The sequence below is a fragment of the Notechis scutatus genome, chromosome Z, assembly GCF_049901735.1.
Source record: "Notechis scutatus isolate UNSWTSFEM ecotype Mainland chromosome Z, rNotScu1.2, whole genome shotgun sequence".
NCBI classification, from domain to species: Eukaryota; Metazoa; Chordata; class Lepidosauria; order Squamata; family Elapidae; genus Notechis; species Notechis scutatus.
The window spans coordinates 69,096,310-69,117,878 of NC_142025.1; the positions used below are offsets into that span (position 1 = coordinate 69,096,310).

A 21,569-nucleotide genomic window follows, 5' to 3' on the forward strand; every position below is an offset into this window, starting at 1 on the left:
TTTTTTAAACCAGTGCTAAAACTTCGACATCATATTTGTCTGTGAAACATGGCTCAACACATCTCTCCCTGACTCCATTACCACAGTAAAAGACTATCATGCTTACGGATCAGATCATGAAATCCGTAGAGGAGGTGGTGTTGCTATCTTCTATAAAAAGTCCCTACATCTAAAAAACATCCAAGTTACCCAGGAGCTTGCTCCTTCTGAGACCATAGTCTGTGAACTGTCCTTAAATATCACATTTTGATTCTTACTATGTTATAGAGCCTCTGATTATGACATCGAACATGTAAACAAGTTAAATTCACTACTAACATGGGCAACATCCTGCCCACACACTTTTATCTTTGTTGGTTACTTCAATCTACCTCATATTAACTGGACTCTAAACGAATGTAAAACTGAACCCATACATGCAACCTTCTACAATGCTGTAACAAACCTGGGACTGGAACAATTAGTAACCAACAATACTAGACTTAACAACTGCCTCGATCTCATCTTCTGCAATAGTTTGAATTCAATTTATGGAATACAAATTAAAGAACCCTTTTCCAATAGTGATCACAACATGATTGACTTTTGTCTCAACATACGTCCACACAAAAATCATCATAACGATGGGAACCCCAATTATAACTTCAAAAAATGCAACTATGATCTTATAGACAACGATCTCTCATCGCTTGATTGGCAGCTTCTATTCACTGGATGCAATACTGTTGAAGACCATTACAACATATTTTTACTTGAAGTCAAAAGAGTCATCAAACTATATGTACCAATAACAACTGCCAAAACCAGAAAAAATAAATTACCCATAACAATAAGGAAGCTTAAATCGAAAAAGAAATCACTTTGGCAGAAAAATAAATCTGGTCACGTTGCCAACTTCAAAAGTCGATACAAAAATGTATGCCACCAGATAAAGACTGCACCAATTATCACATTAAACAAGAGGAAAACCTTCTACGCACCAATTCCACCCGTGGTTTCTACAATTTTGTAAATAACCAACTAAAAGACTCAAGGTCCATCCCATCCCTGAAAGGACCTAATGGTAAAGACTGCAATGACGACACCATTAAAGCCAACCTCTTTAACACATTCTTTGGCTCGGTATTCGTAAACATCAATGGATCATGCCCAATATTTCCTAGTCGAACCACAGACAACTACAATGATCTAATACATACCGATTTTACAGAAGACAATGTTGAAAAAGCACTACGCAATCTAAAACCATCTGTACCTGTTGGACCAGATGGAATATGTGCCTACTTCTTTAAAAAGCTATCCACTGCCATAGCCGAACCTCTAAGCATAATCTTTGAAAAATCTTTCAGGACCAACTCTTTGGCCAAACTATGGTCACAAACCATGGTCATCCCCATCTTCAAAAAGGGAGACCCCAGCCTAGTGGAAAATTACAGACCAATCTCCTTATGCTGCGTCACCTGTAAAGTCATGGAATCAATTATTAACCAATCCATTATCCTCCACTTAGAGACAAACAACCTACTATCTAATAAACAATTTGGTTTCCGATAAAAACTATCCTGTAATCTGTGGTGGTCTCTCATGAATGAAAACACTGGTGGCCTCTCATGAATGAAAACACTGAGATGACGCCATGAAGCAAGATCGGGATGAGAGCACAAAGCAGACTCTGACACCCCCTTTTATTAGAAGCAATCCTTGTAACAATTTTGTTAGTGTCTTGTCACAAACGCATTACATCACACAAAATGCACTGCTTATTTGTGTAAGCATACAAAGCTGCAAAGTTTAAGTTTGCTACAATTCTGGGTAAGAAATGGCAACATTCTGACCTTGTTCCTTGCTTCGTGTTACAGTCAACTACCAGAAGGCCCGTTGTCCTTGCACATACGCAAAGAACAAAGAATAATTCCCACATCTCCTCTGTTTTTCTTTTTTAAGAGACAGGGAGTGTTTAGTCCCAATAACAGCCTTTGTCAGGCGCGTGAGGCAAGAGTGCTGTGCATGCTGATGTTATCCATGGCGTTCGTGACTTCTTCGACCATCACAAACATCTTGTCCTCGTCTGGATCGTCACAGGTTGGCTCTCCCATCTCATCTTCGGATGGCAGTGGTTCATATGTGTTAGTTATTTGTTGATTCCAGAGAGCCATTACCTGCGCAGTGGCTTTTTTCTCAGCCAAAAGGGATAAACTGTTAGAAATAGTGTGTACAAAGATAGGTAATACACAAGGCAATATAATACATCTCGCAGCAATCATACCAATGAGCGCTACAATAGCTTGCAAACCAGGCAATTTTGGGAACCAGGATCCAAACATGTCTATAAAATCAAGACCATTCCATGTTTGTACAGGTACATGCGCAATCTTGATCATTCTATCAGTAATTTGTTGGATAACTTTTCCGCTATCATCTACCTCAATACAACAATTAGTAAGGTTAAATTTTCCACACACTCCTCCTTCTTTGGCAAGGAGATAATCTAAAGCTAAGCGATTTTGCATGATATATGTTCTAGACAATGCACTTTCTTTAGCTAGCGTTTTCAAAGCAAGAGCAGTTTCATTGGTTATAATTTCTAATATAGCTTGCAACCTTATAATTCTATTAAGCATGTATATAGGGGTGTACCAGTAGTTGTAAACAGTGGTGGCCCCCACGTTAGTCCCGGACACCTTTTGGAAGAGATATTTCTTTTCCTGTAGATAAGATCTTTGCCAGCTGTGTGAGCCGCAGGTGACTCCTGCAGCGTCGTTAGGACCTTGACCTTTGTTGATGGCAAAGCAAGCATCAAAACACACAGAAGTGTTGGTACCCCCGAGTGACATTATGGGTTATGTACCCATTTTTTGCTTGAATGGTTGAGAACATTGAGGCAAGGTCAGAGCTGGATCCTCCTTTGTAGGCATAGACATACAGCGAGGCGGTGATGGGCCCCACAGCCTTTGGCTCGTAGCACTGAATGCCTTCAGCAGTGTAACATCACGCATATTGAGTGTTGTTATGCAGACAAGGGGAGACCGTCGTGGAGTTGCACTCAGGCTTCAAAGTATGATAGATCAGGGTGGATTGGGTCTTCGTTCCGCTGCGAGTAGTTTTGATGCAGGCATCGCAGGAGGATGGGGTGGCTGTCGTATCAGCAGGAACGATGTGGAAACCCAGGAAGCAAATGATGAATGCAGCAGGCAGCTTCATGATGCTGATGTGGGCAAGGCTGGTTTGGGTAGAAAAGGCCTTACTTGTTGTCCGGGGACCCAGATGGTGGTGTTATTGTTGTAGGAAACAGCAGCGTCCCCTCGTCCCCAGGTTATAAGTTCAGCAGGACCTTTCTACTGAGGATCTGGAAGCTGACGAAAATATACTGTTGGTCTGGGTTCAGGATGAGGCAAAGAAGCGAAATGACGTGATGCCGCCGTGCATGGGGGGGATCCGGACTCATTGAGGAAGTTAAGAGTAAATAAACAAACATTCAATGCATTCTGAGTCCTGGCAACCCTGTGACAGTCTTAAATTTGAATTTTTCCAAATTATTTTTAAGGGTTTGATGAGCTCGTTCAACAATGGCTTGTCCCTGAGCAAGTAGGGCATTGTTGAATAATTGCAGCAGCCTCTTGGGCGGTGATTTGGAATTCCTTCATAAGAGCCCTTTTATTTTGATGAAAATAGTTATGACTGTCCCAAGGGGTTAGGGGAGAAAGAGAGAAAGTGAATAGAATAGTAGCAGCGGGTGCGGCTGAGGCCGCTGCGTCAGCTCTGTCATTTCCTTCTTGTAATGGGCCGGGAAATGGTTGATGACTACGTATATGAGCAACAAAGAAAGGGTGGGAGCGGGTTGAGATGAGTTGCTAAAGCGAAATGAATTTAGTAAGAAGGTCATTGTCCAGAGTGGGGGAGAGATATGCATCGGAGATATTTTTTAGTATAAAAGTGACATAAAGACTGTCCAAGATTAAATTGAAAGGTTGATCGGGAAAATGTTGAAAGGCCAATATAGCAGCAGCAAGTTCTGCCCTTTGAGCAGACGATTGTGGCTGAGTAATTTTGGTGTGCCAGTGCCCTTCTGAAAACTGGGCACAGGTGCCATATTGCTTCCCTCCATCTGCATATATAGTGATAGCAGAGGGAATGGGGGCTGTGGATTCTATTAATTGCCAATTAAAGGGAACCAGCTTAAGTAAATTAAACCAGTCATCTGCAGGGAGATGGCAGGAAATAGTCACCGGCCATTCTCCCATTACAATTTGTAATGATTCTGAATTCAATAACATTACCTCCCAATCGGACAATGACATGGGGACATATAGTACAGAGGGTTCAATAGCCATTACAACATTGACGCCCTTTGTGAATAAGTATAGAGAAGAGCAAAGGTTTGGGGTTAATGAATTTAGAGACTTTGAGCAAGAATTGCAGTAGGTAGCTGAGGTGTATTGAGGAAGATTAAGGAAATAGGAGCATTGTTGTGACAGCGGTCGACCCACCTTTTCTGCATAATGTGCTGTATGTCCTGGGTGATTTTTAATTGATGATCTGTAAGGGTAGTTTTATCCCCTGGAGTGGTTCCTCCCTTTAACACATCAAACGGGCTGAGCATGTGTGTAGTGATGCCAAAATAGGGACGGGTCCAATTAATAGCCCCTAAATATTGTTGTAATTGTACGAGGGATGTCTACACAATGGCATCACGTGTGGATGGACTGAAACTTGTATATCAAAAATATGAAAAAGAAAAGCAAGAAGGGAAAGATGTCCCTGGCACTTCCTTCCAATTTTTAGAAATGGCGGCCTGTACTCATGTAAAGCTGAATGAGCAACAGAACGACTGGGACAAAGAAGAAGCCATCTTTGATGAATAAGTGACTTTGGTTGGGGAAGGAAAGAAGAAAGAGAAAAAGGAGAAGAAGACTTTAAGGCCTGGAAAAACAACCCAAAAGCAAGGGAGAAAGAAAGAGATGAGAACCCTTAATGGTGGGGAGCAAGATGCAAAGAAGCAAAAGTTCTCCAGAGATAATGGACAAATTCCACTGAAAAAGGGATTCCAGAAAGGCACACAAGACCGCACTTCTACACCTGCATCCAGAAATAACCATAGAAAACTGGAAACAACATGCAATTCAAAATGTGACAAAACACTCAGTATAATCTAGTGAAACCTCTGCCAAGAAAAGGGGAGTACTGTAATGAAACAATGATTTAAGACATGGGATGTGGGGGGAAAAACAATTTTGGAAAGCATAAGCGTTCCCACAAAGGCATGATATCTAACCGAAAGGGGTAAAATGTTTAAGACATAAATGATTGTCAACATCAATGATTAGACTATGTTATCCCAGCGAAACTCCCTGTGAAATGAGAGACCTGAAGTAGGAGAAGGGGGAACACTGCAATGAAATAATGATCTATAATATGTGTTGTGGGGGGGAACAACCATGGAAAATAGGTGCTCCCATAAAAGCATGTGATTTAACTGAAAAGTAATGTGCTAAATGTTTAAGATATAAATGAATATCAATATAAAGGCATCATACTCCATTTAGTGCACAGGAGAAGTTTTTCTTCAAAGAAGAAAGACAAATGGATAGCTGGAAACAGAACAGACAAAGAACAACAAACACCATGATTCGAATTGAGAGGAGATAAACAAAACAAAATTGAGAAAATTCAAAAGAGAGGAGAAGTTATGTAGAAAATTGAAAATGCCAATAAGATATGGAATGGTATGTAAAATGAATATGAATTTGAATTTGTGTCTGTACCAAGAGTTTTGACCCGGGACTAAGCAACTCTCAGAAAATAGATTTTTTATGCTTTTATGTTTTGTGTTTCTGTGTATTTATGTTTTGTATGTCTTTAAAAATTAATAAAATTTGTTAAAAAAAAAAGAAAGGTTAATGGCTGAGAGTTTTGAGGAAGGATAAAGCAGATCGGGAACCACAGAGATTCCTTTGAGGAGGGCATGAGGGTGAGTCATTCTAGCTGCAAGATTAGCAGGTACATCTGAATAAAATTGAATTTTTATAATATTTCTATAATCCTGATCAATAATCCCTGGAATCACAAAAAAACTTTCATAGAAGCTGAGGAACGAGGCAAGGCCAAGTCTTCCGAAAAAGAGCAGCACCTCCCTCTGGGGCCCGGCATTGGGCTTTGAAATCGTCAGGCTTCCCACGATTGAAACAATTCCCAGTAGGTTTAAGACCCTTTTGCAAAGCTACAGCCAAGGTCTCCATGTTATAAAATTGCAAACTTACTACAGCACAAGCTTTAATCAAATCTGCCAAGGTTGCCTCCCTTCGCGCGACCAAAAGTTGCAAATTTATTGCCTGCTGCTCCACAGTTGCAAACTGCCCTGCCCCATAGATTTGATCAGGTATATACAAACCCCCTAAATTATTTCCTCTGTTAATTGCTTCTCTTTGATATTCTGCATTATCAACTTGCCTCTGAACGGGAAACAATTGCATGGAGTCAATCTCCCCCCCCCCCTCCAGCTGTCCTGTTTGAAAAGCTGCTTGCATAGCTGTTTCAACTCTCCCAGCATGGGGTGTATTTATTTTAGGATTTCCCACCTTGACATCTCCTGATGGATTTTTAGGAGCTGTTGGGGGAGATTTACTGATCTCATTTGCCTCCAGGGTGGGGGGCAGTCGGTTTAAAAGACACAGGCGTCACAGCAGGGGGCAAGAGTTGTACAGCAGAATTCACATAGGGAGGGGGTGCAGAAAGGGGGGCAAGTAGGGGTTGCTCTAGAAAGGAGATAGCCTCAAAAACCACCCTCCAAGCAATTAATATAGATGAAGGGGCTCTAGGACTTTCATGAAAGTATTTCCCAATCTCCTTCCATACTGTAGTTTTAATACTGCCTTTAGCCGGATAAGAAGGGCAGTGTTGCCAAATGTATTCTAGGAGTTCCTCAATAGAGGTTTTTGTGAGGGGGGCATGAAGGAAGTCCCCCTTTTTAAAGGTAAAAAAATTTCGTTTGGTTAATTCTCTTAGTTCCTCAATGTGCAATTTCTGGTCCTGAGAGAATCCTCCACCCATACTCACGAGGGATCCACGGAGATCGCCTGCGATCGAATCAGGGATGAGGTGCACCAAGGCTATGCCAGCCGATGAGTATGGATGGTCCAAAGATGTACCACCTCGCAGATGATCAAGTCGGGGTCACCATTTGTGGTGGTCTCTCATGAATGAAAACACTGGTGGCCTCTCATGAATGAAAACACTGAGACGACGCCATGAAGCAAGATCGGGATGAGAGCACAAAGCAGACTCTGACACCCCCTTTTATTAGAAGCAATCCTTGTAACAATTTTGTTAGTGTCTTGTCACAAACGCATTACATCACACAAAATGCACTGCTTATTTGTGTAAGCATACAAAGCTGCAAAGTTTAAGTTTGCTACAATTCTGGGTAAGAAATGGCAACATTCTGACCTTGTTCCTTGCTTCGTGTTACAGTCAACTACCAGAAGGCCCGTTGTCCTTGCACGTACGCAAAGAACAAAGAATAATTCCCACAGTAATCTGCAACTCTTACACTGCAAAAACATATGGACTACACAACTCGATCAGGGCAAAGCAATAGACACAATCTACATAGACTTCTGTAAAGCCTTCGATTCATTTGTACACGACAAACTACTCCTAAAACTAAAATCTTATGGTATCTCTGTATAACTGGATAAAAGCATTCCTGTCAAACAGACAACAAATGATCAAAATTATCCTATCAAATTCTGTACCTGTCAACAGTGGTGTCCCCCAAGGCAGTATTCTAGGACCAACTCTTTTCATACTCTACATAAATGACCTCTGTGATCATATCAAGAGCAACTGCGTTCTCTTCGCTGATGTAAAGCTATTCAGACAATACTGCTACCCTTCAAAAAGACCTTGACTATGTATCAGAATGGTCAAACAAATGGCAACTTCAAATCTCAATAAATAAATGCTCTGTCTTACATATTAGCAAAAAAAAAAATTAGAAAACAAAATACAAGCTGAATAGTCAAGACCTTGTTGATGATCCAAACTCTGTCAAGGACCTTGGAGTACTCATCTCTACTGATCTAAGTGCTAGAGCCAAAAAGGCATTAAGAGTTGTTAACCTAGTCCTGTGTAGCTTTTTCTCTGGTAATATCTCACTACTAACTAGAGCATACAAAACATTTGCTAGACCAATATTTGAATACAGCTCATCAGTCTGGAACCTGCATTACATATCTGATATTAACACAGTTGAGAAAGTCCAGAAATATTTCACAAGAAGAGTTCTCCACTCCTCTACTCATTGCAGAATACCTTATGCCACCACACTCAAAATTCTAGACCTAGAAAATCTAGAACTATGCCGCCTTCGGTCCGATCTAAGTATAGTATATAAAATCATACATTGCAATGTCCTACCTGTCAATGAATACTTCAGCTTCAACCATAACAATACAAGACCACACAATAGATTCAAGGTTAACCGCACCAAACTTGATTGCAGGAAATACGACTTCAGCAACAGAGTGGTCAATGTCTTGAATACTCTACCTGACTCTGTGGTTTCTTCCCCAAACCCCAAAAACTTTAGCCTTAGACTGTCTATTATTGACCTCACCCCTTTCCTAAGAGGTCTGTGGGGGGCGTGCATAAGCGTACAAACGTGCCTACCGTCCCTGTCCTATTGTTCCTTTTTTCTTATATGTATCCATGTATTTATAACTATGTTTATACTTATACCTATTATCTTTGTAAGCAATTGACAAATCAAATAAATAAATAACTAAATAAAAAAATAATTTAATGGCTCGTACTATTTAAAAAGTAATGGAAAACTAGGGGAAGGAAAAAGGAAAGAAGAGAAAATGTAGGTTAGAAAGGGAAAAAGAAAAAAAAAATGTTGTCTTTCAACTCTCTTTGGCACTGTAGAAGATTATACATTATAACTTCAACTTTTTACTTTTATACAATAGTGTATGCTAGCCATTTCTATAACAACAAACCTATCTAATCAAGAAAAACAAAATCAAAGTTTCATTTTTTTCCATCACAAGTACAAAGTCGAGAAACGATTTCCAAATAGTAAAAAATTTATTTATTTATTTATTTATTTATTTGATTTGCCAATTGTTTACAAGATAATAAGTATAAATGTATACATAGTTGTGAATACATGAAATGGGTACATATAAGAAAAATAAAAGAATAAGAGAAACAATAGGACAGGGACGGTAGGCACGTTGGTGCGCTTTATGCACGCCCCCTACAGACCTCTTAGGAAAGGGGTGAGGTCAATAGTAGACAGTCTAAGGTTAAAGTTTTTGGGGTTTGGGGAAGAAACTACAGAGTCGGGTAGAGTATTCCAGACATTGACCACTCTATTGCTGAAGTCGTATTTCCTGCAATCAAGTTTAAAGTGCGGTTTACTTTGAGTTTGTATCTATTGTGTGCTCTTGTGTTGTTATGGTTGAAGCTGAAGTATTCATTGACAGGTAGGACATTGCAATGTATGATTTTATATACCATGCTTAAGTCAGACCGAAGACGCGTAATTCAAGGTTTTCAAGTTCTAGAATTTCAAGTCTGGTGGCATAAGGTATTCTACAACGAGTAGAGGAGTGGAGAACTCTTCTTGTGAAATATTTCTGGACTTTCTCAATTGTGCTAATATCAGATACGTAGTGTGGGTTCCAGACTGATGAACTGTATTCGAGTATTGGTCTAGCAAATGTTTTGTATGCTCTGGTTAGTAGTGTGATATTACCAGAGAAAAAGCTACGTAGGATTAGGTTAACAACTCTTAATGCCTTTTTGGCTATGTAGTTGCAGTGGGCTCTAGCACTTAGATCATTAGAGGTGAGTATTCCAAGGTCCTTTACAGAGCTTGGGTCATCAACAAGATCTTGACTATTCAGCTTGTATTTTATTTTCTGATTTTTTTGCCAATATGTAAGACAGAGCATTTATTTGTTGAGATTTGAAGTTGCCATTTGTTTGACCACTCTGATACATAGTCAAGATCTTTTTGTAGGGTAGCAGTATTGTCTGTGGTATTGAACAGCTTTACATCATCAGCGAAGAGAACGCAATTGCTCTTAATATGATCACAGAGGTCGCTTTATGTAGAGTATGAAGAGAGTTGGTCCTAGAACACTGCCTTGGGGAACACCACTATTGACAGGTACTGGATTTGATAGTACGCTCCGATTTTGACCATTTGTTGTCTGTTTGACAGGAATGCTTCTATCCAGTTATTCAGTTGTCCAGAGATACCATAGGATTTTATTTTTAGGAGTAGTTTGTCGTGTACCACTGAATCAAAGGCTTTACAGAAGTCTATGTAGATTGCATCTATTGCTTTGCCCTGGTCGAGTTGTGTCGTCCATATGTTTTTGCAGTGTAAGAGTTGCAGATTACAGGATAGTTTTTTTCTGAAACCAAATTGTTTATTGGAGAGTAGGTTATTTGTCTCTAAGTGAAGGATGATGGATTGGTTAATAATTGATTCCATGACTTTACAGGTGACGTAGCATAAGGAGATTGGCCTGTAATTTTCAACTAGGCTTGGGTCTCCCTTTTTGAAGATGGGGATGACTGTGGCTTGTGACCATAGGTTAGGCAAGGAGCTGGTTCTGAAAGATTTTTCAAAGATTATGCTTAGAGGTTTGGCTATGGCAGTGGATAGCTTTCTTAAGAAGTAGGCACATATTCCATCCGGTCCAATAGATAGAGATGGTTTTAGGTTGCGTAGTGCTTTTTCAACATTGTCTTCTGTGAAATCGATATGTATTAGATCATTGTTGTTATCTGTGGTACGGCTAGGAAATACTGGGCATGATCCATTGCTGTTTACAAATACTGAGCCAAGAATGTGTTAAAGATGTTGGCTTTAATGATGTCGTCGTTGCAGTCTTTACCATCAGGTCCTATCAAGGGAGGGATGGACCTTGAGTCTTTTAGTTTGTTGTTTACAAAATTGTAAAAAGCACGGGTGGAATTGGTGCTTAGAAGGTTTTCCTCTTGTTTAATGTGATAATTGGTGCATTCGGTCTTTATCTGGTGGCATAAATTTTTGTATCGGTTTTTGAAATTGGCAACGTGACCAGATTTGTTTTTCCGCCAGAGTGATCTCTTTTTGGATTGAAGTTTCCTTATTGATATGGGTAATCTGCTTTTTTGTTTTGTTTTGGGAGTTGTTGTTGGTACATATAGTTTGATGACTCTTTTGACTTCAAGTAAAAATATGTTGTAATGGTCTTCAACAGTATTGCATCCAGTGAATAGAGATTGCCAATCAAGGGATGAGAGATCGTTGTCTATAAGATCATAGTTGCCTTTTTGAAGTTACAATTGGGAATTACATCATTGTGGTGATTTTTGTGTGGACGCATGTTGAGACAAAAGTCAATCATATTGTGGTCGCTACTGGAAAAGGGTTCTTTAGTTTGTATTCCGTAAATTAAATTCAAACTATTGCAGAAGATGAGATCGAGGCAGTTGTTTAGTCTAGTGTTGTTGGTTACTAGTTGTTCCAGTCCCAGATTTGTAGTAGCATTGTAGAAGGTTGTGTGTATAGATTTCAGTTGTACAATCATTTAGGGTCCAGTCAATATGAGGTAGATTGAAATCACCAAGAAAGATAAAAGGGTATGGGCAGGATGCAGCCCATGTTAGTAATGTATTTAGCTTGTTTACATGTTCGATGTCATAATCAGGTGCTCTGTAACATAGTAAGAATCGAATTGTGATATTTAAGGATAGTTCACAGATGATGGTCTCAGGAAGAGCAAGCTCCTGGGTAACTTGGATGTTTTTAGATGTAAGGATTTTTATAGAAGATAGCAACACCACCTCCTCGACGATTTTCACGATCTGATCGGTAAACATGATAGTCTCTTACTGTGGTAATGGAGTCGGGAGAGATGCATTGAGCCATGTTTCACAGACAAATATAATGTCAAAGTTAGCCATATTTAGGAGGATGAGAAATTCAGGTATTTTATTCACGAGGCTTCTTGCATTGAGTAGTTTGCATTTAAGGCCGGCAGTAGTTGGAATTGAGGTAGTTGGGGCGTGCGTGCCTAGTCTTGGGTGATGGTGGATCGGTTGAGGTAGGGTTGTGGTTGAGGGTAAAAGCTGAGTATTGGGTTGCGTGGCTTACTTTTGATACAGTCAGCATGGTAGTCAATGTACAGGTCCTTCTCTCCATTGTCTAGACGGTTTTTGAGTTCAATGCGGAGTACACGGGAGCGGGCACGTTGCTGTATGGTTAGGTCAGGGCGGCAACGGAGGTTCTTATGGTTGGTGTTGGTTTTGGCGAGTGAGTTTATAGTATAAATGAATTTACGTTTGCTTGTTTCATTTTTGCAAATGACTCTGCACAGGCGTGGGGCTACAGAGCCGTCACTGTTATTGAGCTCTCGGCCAATGCGTGAAATGTCAAGTATTTCATCAGCGGAGATGGTTGATGCTTGATAATCCCTGATGATGTTTCGGACAGTTGTGATGTCATCATTGTTATTGGTGACCTCTAGACCAAATAAGATGGCGTTTGGACGTTTCCGTTCACGCTCAACAGCTTCTCTGATGAGGATTGGGATATCAATATTTGTCTGGGTTGTGTTTATTTGTGGATTGGATTTTGGATTGGGTTGTGGTTGTTGGGTAGAGATGTGGTTTGTAGCTATTGGAAGTTCAAGTTTTTGCGTTGTTTCTTTTTTTCAAGGTTGGATATTCTTTCTTTTATGGTGTCCAGGGATGCTACTATGGTTTCAATGGTATCAATTCTTTCCAACAGATCCAGTTTGGGTTTGCATGCGTCCAGGGATGCTACTATGGTTTCAATGGTATCAATTCTTTCCAACAGATCCAGTTTGGGTTTGCATGAATTGCAGTAATATAGAAACTCATTGGATGATTCCAGGTATTGAATAAATTGCTCGGTTAATCCCAAGCAGTCATGATGAGTGTATTTCTTACACAGAGAACATTTGATGGAGTTTTCATTATCCTTTAGATTTTTGTAGCATTTAAGGCATGTGCAGGAGTCTTGTGGATCATTGGTGGGGATTATGTTCTCTGTAGGTAGTGCTTTGGCATAGGATTTTTTTCTTGTCATGGTAGGTTTGTTAAGATGGTACGTTGATTAAATTAATTAATGGAACAATATCACACCAATCAATCATCAATTGCAGTAATCTCTCTAGTCAGATAATATTTCTGGGCAACAATCAGCCTAATCAATTAAATATTCTAAACACTAATCAATTAATTACACTAATCATTAATCACACTGTTCATTTAAATTCACTAAATCATTGATTTTACTATTCGATTAAAATTACATGCATATTGATCTTTTCAACTAGTCAGTAATAACACTATTTGCACTAAACACTCTAGTCACACTAATCAATTAGGACCATAAATCAATTGAACCATTAATAAAATATTTTATAGAAATTGATTATCTAACCGTAGATATAGGTGATGAGGTAGAAAAGTTGTAAGTTTTGAGGTATTGAGTTAATCAGTGTTTGATTAAAGTAATGAGCTAGTATTAAGAGTCTGCAAGGAAAGGGTTAATGCTGTTGTTGACTGAGAGGAAATTGTTGCTCTTTGTAATAGTAGATTGCTATTACTCTGTAAACAAGACTGTAATACGATGCTCAAAGGGTTTTTGAAACAGTGAAAAACTTTCCTAAGCTGTTCAAATTGAGTAGTAGGAGAAAATACAGTCACGTGGCTTGGGTTTACTTATCCGATTTGTCATTTACTTCCAACTAAATCTGGTAGTAATGCCAGAGTTAATCGCAGCTATTTTCCTTCTTAGAGTTCGACTTTCCAAGGAAAATTCCACTGCAGGAATTGGAGTGATTTTCTACTAGGATTGATCTTGGTGAGGTAGATGTGGAAGGCATGTGGTTTCTTATTGTTTGAAATGGCTTCAAAGTGATTGATTTTGGTGATTTAATGGACCTCAGTTCTCCATAATTAACAGCCGTTCAGAATCACACCCTCTGTCAGTTCCGTCTCTTTCTCTGCAGCTTAAAATCACACTGCCCACCAGTCACAGCTCATTGAATGGCTCAAAATCAGTCTCTCTGTAAGTGTCCGAATCACACACTCATAAATTACAGCTCGTCCAGGCTCTTATCTCTCTCCGCTTCTCCTCAAGTCTTTGTCTCTCTCTCCTCCTCTTTGTTTGTCCCTGCCAGCTATCCACTGGCTCCGGGAAACTTGTCTGGGGATTTGAAATGGGACACGTTGTCTGGCGTGGAAGATTCTCCGATTAGCTGTGTGTGGGATTTAAATGAAGGTGCGTTGTTTGTGCTCCACTGGCTCCAGCTCGCTTGAGTTCCACCGGTGTGGTTAATAGGGATCGAGGGAAGGAGCTCTGCTTCTCTGGGGAGGGCTCTGGAATTCAGTGTTGTTATGTTTTTGGAATTCAGCGCTCCTGCTAGCAGGAGCTCCGCTGGCTTGATAAGGGCTCAGGGCTTGGAATCCAGCGTTTTTATTTTTATTTTTTGGGGTGGGCTCCAGTTTACTCACGGTTTCTGGCTCAGGTGGTAGCTTTGAAGGTGATTTCTGGTGCAGGCGGTGGCTTTAAAGGGTGATAGTGCTCCAGGAGAGAGAGCCTCACCTTCCTAGTTGGGCGCCGCCATGGGTTCCCTCTCATATATTATTATATTATATTATATTTAATATAATATTATTATATTATATTATATTTAATATATTATATTTAATTATATATATTATAATTAAATATATTATATTTGGATAAAAGAATTGATTTAACAATCTCTACTTTTCCTTGCGGTGGGAAATATATATTCCTATTTATTCACTGATTTTTATAATTATCATAATTTATATTAGTAAAGTTCACTATATTTGCTATTTTTTTAACCCTAAAAAGAAAAAAAAACTTTTTCTAAATTTTCTTTAAAAACATTTCTAAAATCAATAAGTTCTAATACTTTGTTTTTTTTACTTACTCTTATACATACTTTAAAATTCACTTTCAATAATACTATACAAATTTTAAAAAATACTCAAGCATTATGTATAAAAGAAAAAACTGTTTTCCAACCCACTTTGCAAACCCAAAACCTAAAACACAAAACTATATTAAAGCTTTCTTTCAATTATATATATCACACAATTAAAAATCCAGCTAACTACAATTAGTTCATTAAATGTAAATCTCTCCCTCAATTTATACTCGTAGAATAAAATATTTTTCTTCTCTTTAAAAGTAATAATCATTCATATTTTCAAATTGGTTTTCAATAATATTTTACAAACTTTGGGAATTAATCATTATATAAAGAAAGCTATAGCAAAGAAAAGACATATTTAATTATTCATGTATTAACTGCAACTAGAATAGTATTTGCTCAAACCTGAAAAAGTGAAAAGATTCCGACAGAAGTGAATGTGATCAGGAAAATATTAGAATGTGCAGAAATGAACAGATTCACACTGGGAATTAAAGAAAAAGCACAAACTGAATATTATATGATATAGGAGTTATTTTATGAATGATTGGAAAAGAAAAAGGGGAGTTAGAAATTAAATATATGAATATAGAATTTATATATATATATACATACATACATACATACATACATACATACACACATACACACACACACACACACACACACACACACACACAGACATATATAATGAATATAGAGGGGAAGGAAGGGGATGGTTACAATGATAAGATATATCATGTATCGTAGTTTAAAATAAGAATGTAATTATTGTTGTTAACGGTAAGGAATTTGTATTAATTATAAATGTTATTGCATGTGATGACCCAGAGTGTAACATAAACATAACAAAATCTAAAATGTGAATAAATGTCCTTTAATGTCTCCAACTTGACCCCACTGTTCAATAATTCTCAGTTGGAGATAAAACGTACTCAAAAATAGTCTTCAAAAGAAAGCAGTACAGTCCGAATTTAATGAGCAGATAGAGGTGAAAATAAAAACCAAACAAACTACAATGATGAAATTTCCACAACGGAATAGGAGAAGTATTTACCAAATTCAAGGAGATAACAAGGCACAGTCTGTTGGAAGGATGCCAACCAAGATAACCTCAAACCAAAATAAAACACGCTTTGTCTCCAGTGTTTTCTAGAATGCAGGTCCAAACTCTTATGCAGTTCTCATACCTGCAGCCCATGAAGAGGATCAAGGCCCTCTCCTCCCGAGTAGATCATGTCTCTCCCTTATCCTCTTCTCCCGGCGTGCCCTAGGATGAATAGGGGATGGGCCTGGGTCCTTCTCTGACTGCTCAGCTGGACTCTGCCCCTCCCCAGCCTCCTTCCATTCCCTGTGGGCTGTTCCTCCCCTCCCTCAGAGTCAGTCTCTTATCAGGGGCATGATATTGCACAAGATATTTGTATCCAGATGACACACTGTTTAAATGAAAGATGGAATGTTTGTAAAAATAAATTTATTTTTTTAAACAAATCATTATATAAAAAAATAGAAAACAAACATTTACCAAAGTTGTTTTATTAAACATTATAGATTAACTTGGAGTTCTTCCATATAGAATAAAACCTTCTTTTCTGAGATGTCAATCAGATTTCTTTTTCTCAAAGAATTTTCAATGTTGTTAGTATCATGAAGAAAAAGTCCCAAACTTGACATCTTTAAGAGTTGTGAATTTATTTGCAATTCTTGTTTCAGTTGTAGTAAGAGGGTTCTGTTCAAACTATCATCATAATACAAGTTGGTGTCAGTTTTGTATTGCACTGAGTTGTTTGTGAAATATTTGTAAAGTTGTCTTTGTGGGTTCATAATTTTCTATACATAATTAGAATAACTAATTAGAATAACAAAGTTGTAAGGGACATTGGAGGTCTTCTTGTCCATCCCCTTGCTTAGGCAGGAAACCCTATACCATTTCAGACAAATGGTTGCCCAATCTCTTCCTAAAAACTTCCAGTGGGGCATTCACAACTTTTGGAGGTAAGTTGTTCCACTGATTAATTGTTCTAATTGTCAGGAATTTTCTTTAGGTCTAGATTGCTTCTCTTCTTGATTAATTTCCATCCATTGCTTCTTGTCCTACCCTCAGGTGTTTTGGAGAATAGCTTGACTCCCTCTTCTTTGTGGCAGCCCCTGAGATATTGGAACACTGCTATCATGTTACTCCTAGTCCTTCTTTTCATTAAACTAGACATACCCTATTCCAGCAACCATTCTTTATATGTTTTAGCGTCCAGACTTTGTTTCTCTGTTCTGCACTCTTTCTAGAGTCTCAATATCTTTACATTGTGGTGACCAAAACTGGATGCAGTATTCTAAGTTTGGCCTTAAAGCAGTATTTAATACTTCACATGATCTTGATTTTATCCCTCTGTTAATACAGCCTAAAACTGTGTTGGGTTTTTTAGCAGCTGCTGCATAATGCTGCTCATATTTAAATGATTGTCCACTTCAAGATGCCGATTGCAGTTACTACTTACTATTGAGCGAAGTACCACCTATATTGTATCTGTGTGTTTGGTTTTTCTTGCCTAAATGTAGAACCTTACTTTTTTCACCATTGAATTTCATTTTGTTAGATAGCGCCCAATGTTCAAGTCTATTAACTGCTATTCCTGCAATTAGCAGTTCTTTGCAGGAATAGCACTTCTGCTATTCCTGCAAATAAATAGCAGTCTGTTAACTGCTATTCCTGTCTGTTAGCTGCTATTTCTGCCAGGTGTTGCCTGCAAATTTGATGAGTTTCCCATCTATCTGCTTGTCTCAATCATTGATAAAGATGTCAAAGAGTACTGGGCCTAAAGCAGAGCTTTGGGGTACCCCACCGCATATCTCCCTCCATGTAGATGCAGTTCCATTGAGGACTATACACTGAGTGCAGTTGGTCAGCCAGTTATGAAACCATCTGGTGTTGATGCTGTCTAACCAACATTTTTCTATCTCATCAAGTAGTAGGTTGTGGTCCACTTTATCAAATGCCTTACTGAAGACCAAGTAAATTATATCCACAGCATTCCTCTGCTCCACTAATTTTGACACTTTATCAAAGAATGCAATAAGATTTGTCTGGCATGATCTTTTTTGACAAACCCATGTGTGCTTTTGGATTACCTCTATGTGTTTGCTAATTTGCAGGTTACCTCTATGTGTTCGTTAATTTGTTGTTTGATAATCTTTTCCAGAATTTTCCCAGGTATTCAGGTCAGGCTGATAGTCTGTAGTTTCCTGGACGTATTGTTTTTTGCTTTTTTTTTTTTTTTTTTGAAGATGGGAACTATCAGCTCTTTTCCAGTCCTCTAGTAATGTTCCGGTGCTCCAGGATCTTTGAAAGATATAGTTCAATGATTTTGAAATCACACCTGCCAGTTGTGGCAGAACCTTAGGTTGTAATCCATTTGGTCTTTGTGATTTGAACTTGTCTATGATGGGCAGGTGCCCACTTACCATTTTCTTTCCTATTTTAACTTGTATTCCTAATCTGTTTTTTATGGTACTATTTTTGATAGGTTTGACTGTTTTTTTTCCCTTTTATTTACGGATGGGTGCAAAAAACAAGTTAGCAGATCTGCTTACTCCCTATTGTTTGTCACTTTTTTGTTCTCCCACTAATGGACCAATTGTTTCCTGACTTTTTTCTTGTTTTTAAAATGTTGAAAAAAGCTTTTTTGGGGGTGATATTTTACTTTTGTCACAAAACTTGGTTCATTTTGAGCTTTAGCTTTCCTCACTCCATCTTTGCAGGCTCGAGCTATTTGCTGATATTCTACCTTAGTTATGTGCCCCTTTTTCCACTTTTTATACTTGCCCTTTTTGTCTTTTGTCTAATTGCACCTCTTGCTTTTTTATATCATCTATATGTTTAGTAAAATTTGATTTACAAAATCAGTTATTTTCTGTAGAGACTTTTCAAAGGCTTTCCTAATAATAAACTTAAGCTCAGGTTTAAGCATCTTCATAGCTCTCTCTAGTGGTCAAATATATATTTTATTTAATTATTATTTTTCTTGCCAGAGTTCATAAAAATCAGGGATTTCAACCATCCACAACAAAGCAACCCAGAGCTACACATTATGAAGATAATAAAATCAAATTGCTATATTTTATCTTTACACTTCTCCAACAAAATTAAGAAAAAAATTATTGTTTCCTTTAACAATAAAGAAATCTCAAAAATGGCACAGAGCTTCAAAAAAGAGAAACCGGTTATGATTAAAGAAGGCTAATAAAGATAATAGTCTCATAAATTGATTAAGAAATGAAAGGCACAACTTATTGTATGTTTGAGAAGTAAATTCCAAAAGGACTATTTTTCCAATGATGCTCCCCAAGTTGTTGGCTCACCAGAAGAGTCATATAAATCACATAAATCACCTGCAGTTTGTAAGTGAGTTAGAACAATGCTTCTATTTAGTTGCAACAGAGTTAGCTGCTAGTATGTTTACGTTTTCTCATTTTTGTTTTTTGTTTTGTATTTTTTAAGGCTATGGTCAGACTGGTCCAAAATTTCAACAAGCAGGTTATGACTCAGTTGCAGCTGCTGTTTCTGGACTCTTGCATGTCACAGGGCCTGAGGTATGTTTCTGTAAGTAAAATAAAATCCTGCTGTTAAAACTGAAAACTTCACTGGCACATATGATAAGGCATGTAATAATGAGCAGAATTAATAAAGTTAGGAAATAAAAATCAGCAGAAATATATAAGTACAAGCTTATATATTAGCTAGTTTCAATTACATGAGAAGTTGTCATTATTGAATTGCTTTCAGATTATCAACAATCTGTAAGATTTTGCTACTAAGAAAAAATGCTTTGTTAGCCATACGAATTATTGCCAACTTGTTCGTATAATCATTTGATTCCTGAATTTTCTCCACATATAGAGCAAACTATATTTGTTAGCCAGTTTGAATTAATTTATGACAGCATACAGTATATTCACTACCTATTTCTAACAGAAGAAAAATAAAGTTATCAGCAAATAAGAACATGAGACAGTAAAAATAGTACATTTTTAAATACAGGTATAGTCCTTAAGGTACAGCCCTAATGCAGTATGCCCATTAGGGTTGTATGTCAAAACTGTCATCACATGGACTCATTTTTATGATATTTTAAATCACATTTTATTAAGTGAATAAATCAGGTCATTAAATCAATGAAGATCATGTTTGCTGCTTGCTTCAGTTCATTAAACGACCTCCACAATAGTTAGGTGAACCTAGAGGCTTGAGAATTTGCAGGGCTGACCAGCATGAAACCTCCTGCCTGATGATATTTCCAACATTTAGCTGATTTATCTTTAAACATCTTTGCCAGTCTTGCTGGTGTGAAGTGCCATCTATAGAACATCTTATATAGATTTTCTTTATAAGCAGTTGACATTGTTAATTTATAATTTCTCTCCCACCATTTCTGCCATTTGTCTAATTCTATGGCATAATCAAAAAAATTTTGCCCATGCTATCATTGTCTCTTTCACCTGTTCTTCCATTTTAATTCCCAATAGATAACTATACAATTTTTTAAATAGGTTTTTCTTCTGTTCCTGTTAATACCTTATCCAGTTCTGTCAACTCTTTATAAAAACCATCTAGTTTAGCATCTTTTTCATACCTAGATTGTATTTGCATACATGAATACCAAACCATATCAACCCCTTTCTCTTTTAATTCTTGTTTAGTTTTGAGCTCACCCTTTTCATTCAAAATATCTTTATATCTAAGAATATTTCCCATATTGATAATATTTTGATGAATAAGTGCTTCCATTGTCAAAAGCCAGACTGGTATCTTTAAGTAGTTTGTTCTCTAATTTTCTCCCATGCTAATAATAATGCATTTCTTATTTACTGCCTTTGAAAGTAATCATGTATCTTATTTTTCCCATACCATAAAAAGGCATGCCAACCCAATTGTAAATCATGCTCCTCCAGAGTCAATAACCTTGTATTCCTCGGTACAATCCATTCTTTCATCCATGTTAAGCCTATAATATAATTCCCAGTTAGGTAATCCAAACCCTCCTCTCGTTCTAGCATCCTGTAACATTTTTAAGTTGATTCTTGCTTTTTTCCCTTGCCAAATGTATTTTAGTATTATTTTGTTAAGGTCTTCAAAATACTTTTTCTCCAATTTTATCTTGCTTTGCATTGTAATGAGTCTATCTCATATATTGGTTTCATCTTTTAAGTTGCATTACTGAAATAAATGAACTTTTGCACGATATTCTAATTTTTTGAGTTTCACCTGTAGTTACTGCTCATGTAATGATTGAAATTTGCACTGGCAACCTTTGTTAGGGAAAAACATGTGAATATGCCTGACATACAATGAATCACCTGCAATTCTTAAGCATGACATCATATAACACAATTTGTGAGTTTGTGTCAGCTTTCCATTGACTTCCTTTGTTGGAAGCCAACTGTGAAGGTGACAAATAATTATCATGTAACATGGGATCCTGTGACCATTGTAAATGCATATTGATTGTCAAGGGCCCAAATTGTGAGAACAATAAACTAATAGAAAAGCTTGCCCTCGGAAGTTGTGGGAGCGTC

General features: G+C 37.7%; 1 protein-coding gene across 5 annotated transcripts in view; it reads left to right on the top strand.

Moving 5' to 3' along the window:
• SUGCT (succinyl-CoA:glutarate-CoA transferase) overlaps window positions 1-21,569 on the top strand; it is a 440,323-nt gene that overhangs the window by 61,411 nt on the left and 357,343 nt on the right. For 4 of the 5 annotated variants that reach the window (XM_026674825.2, XM_087947682.1, XM_087947681.1 and 1 more), the window contains exon 7: window positions 19,495-19,586. In XM_026674825.2, the coding sequence (XP_026530610.1) occupies window positions 19,495-19,586 (92 nt within the window). Of the gene's footprint in view, window positions 1-19,494; window positions 19,597-21,569 lie in introns of all 5 variants that reach the window. The other variant, XM_087947679.1, reaches the window with a different exon arrangement.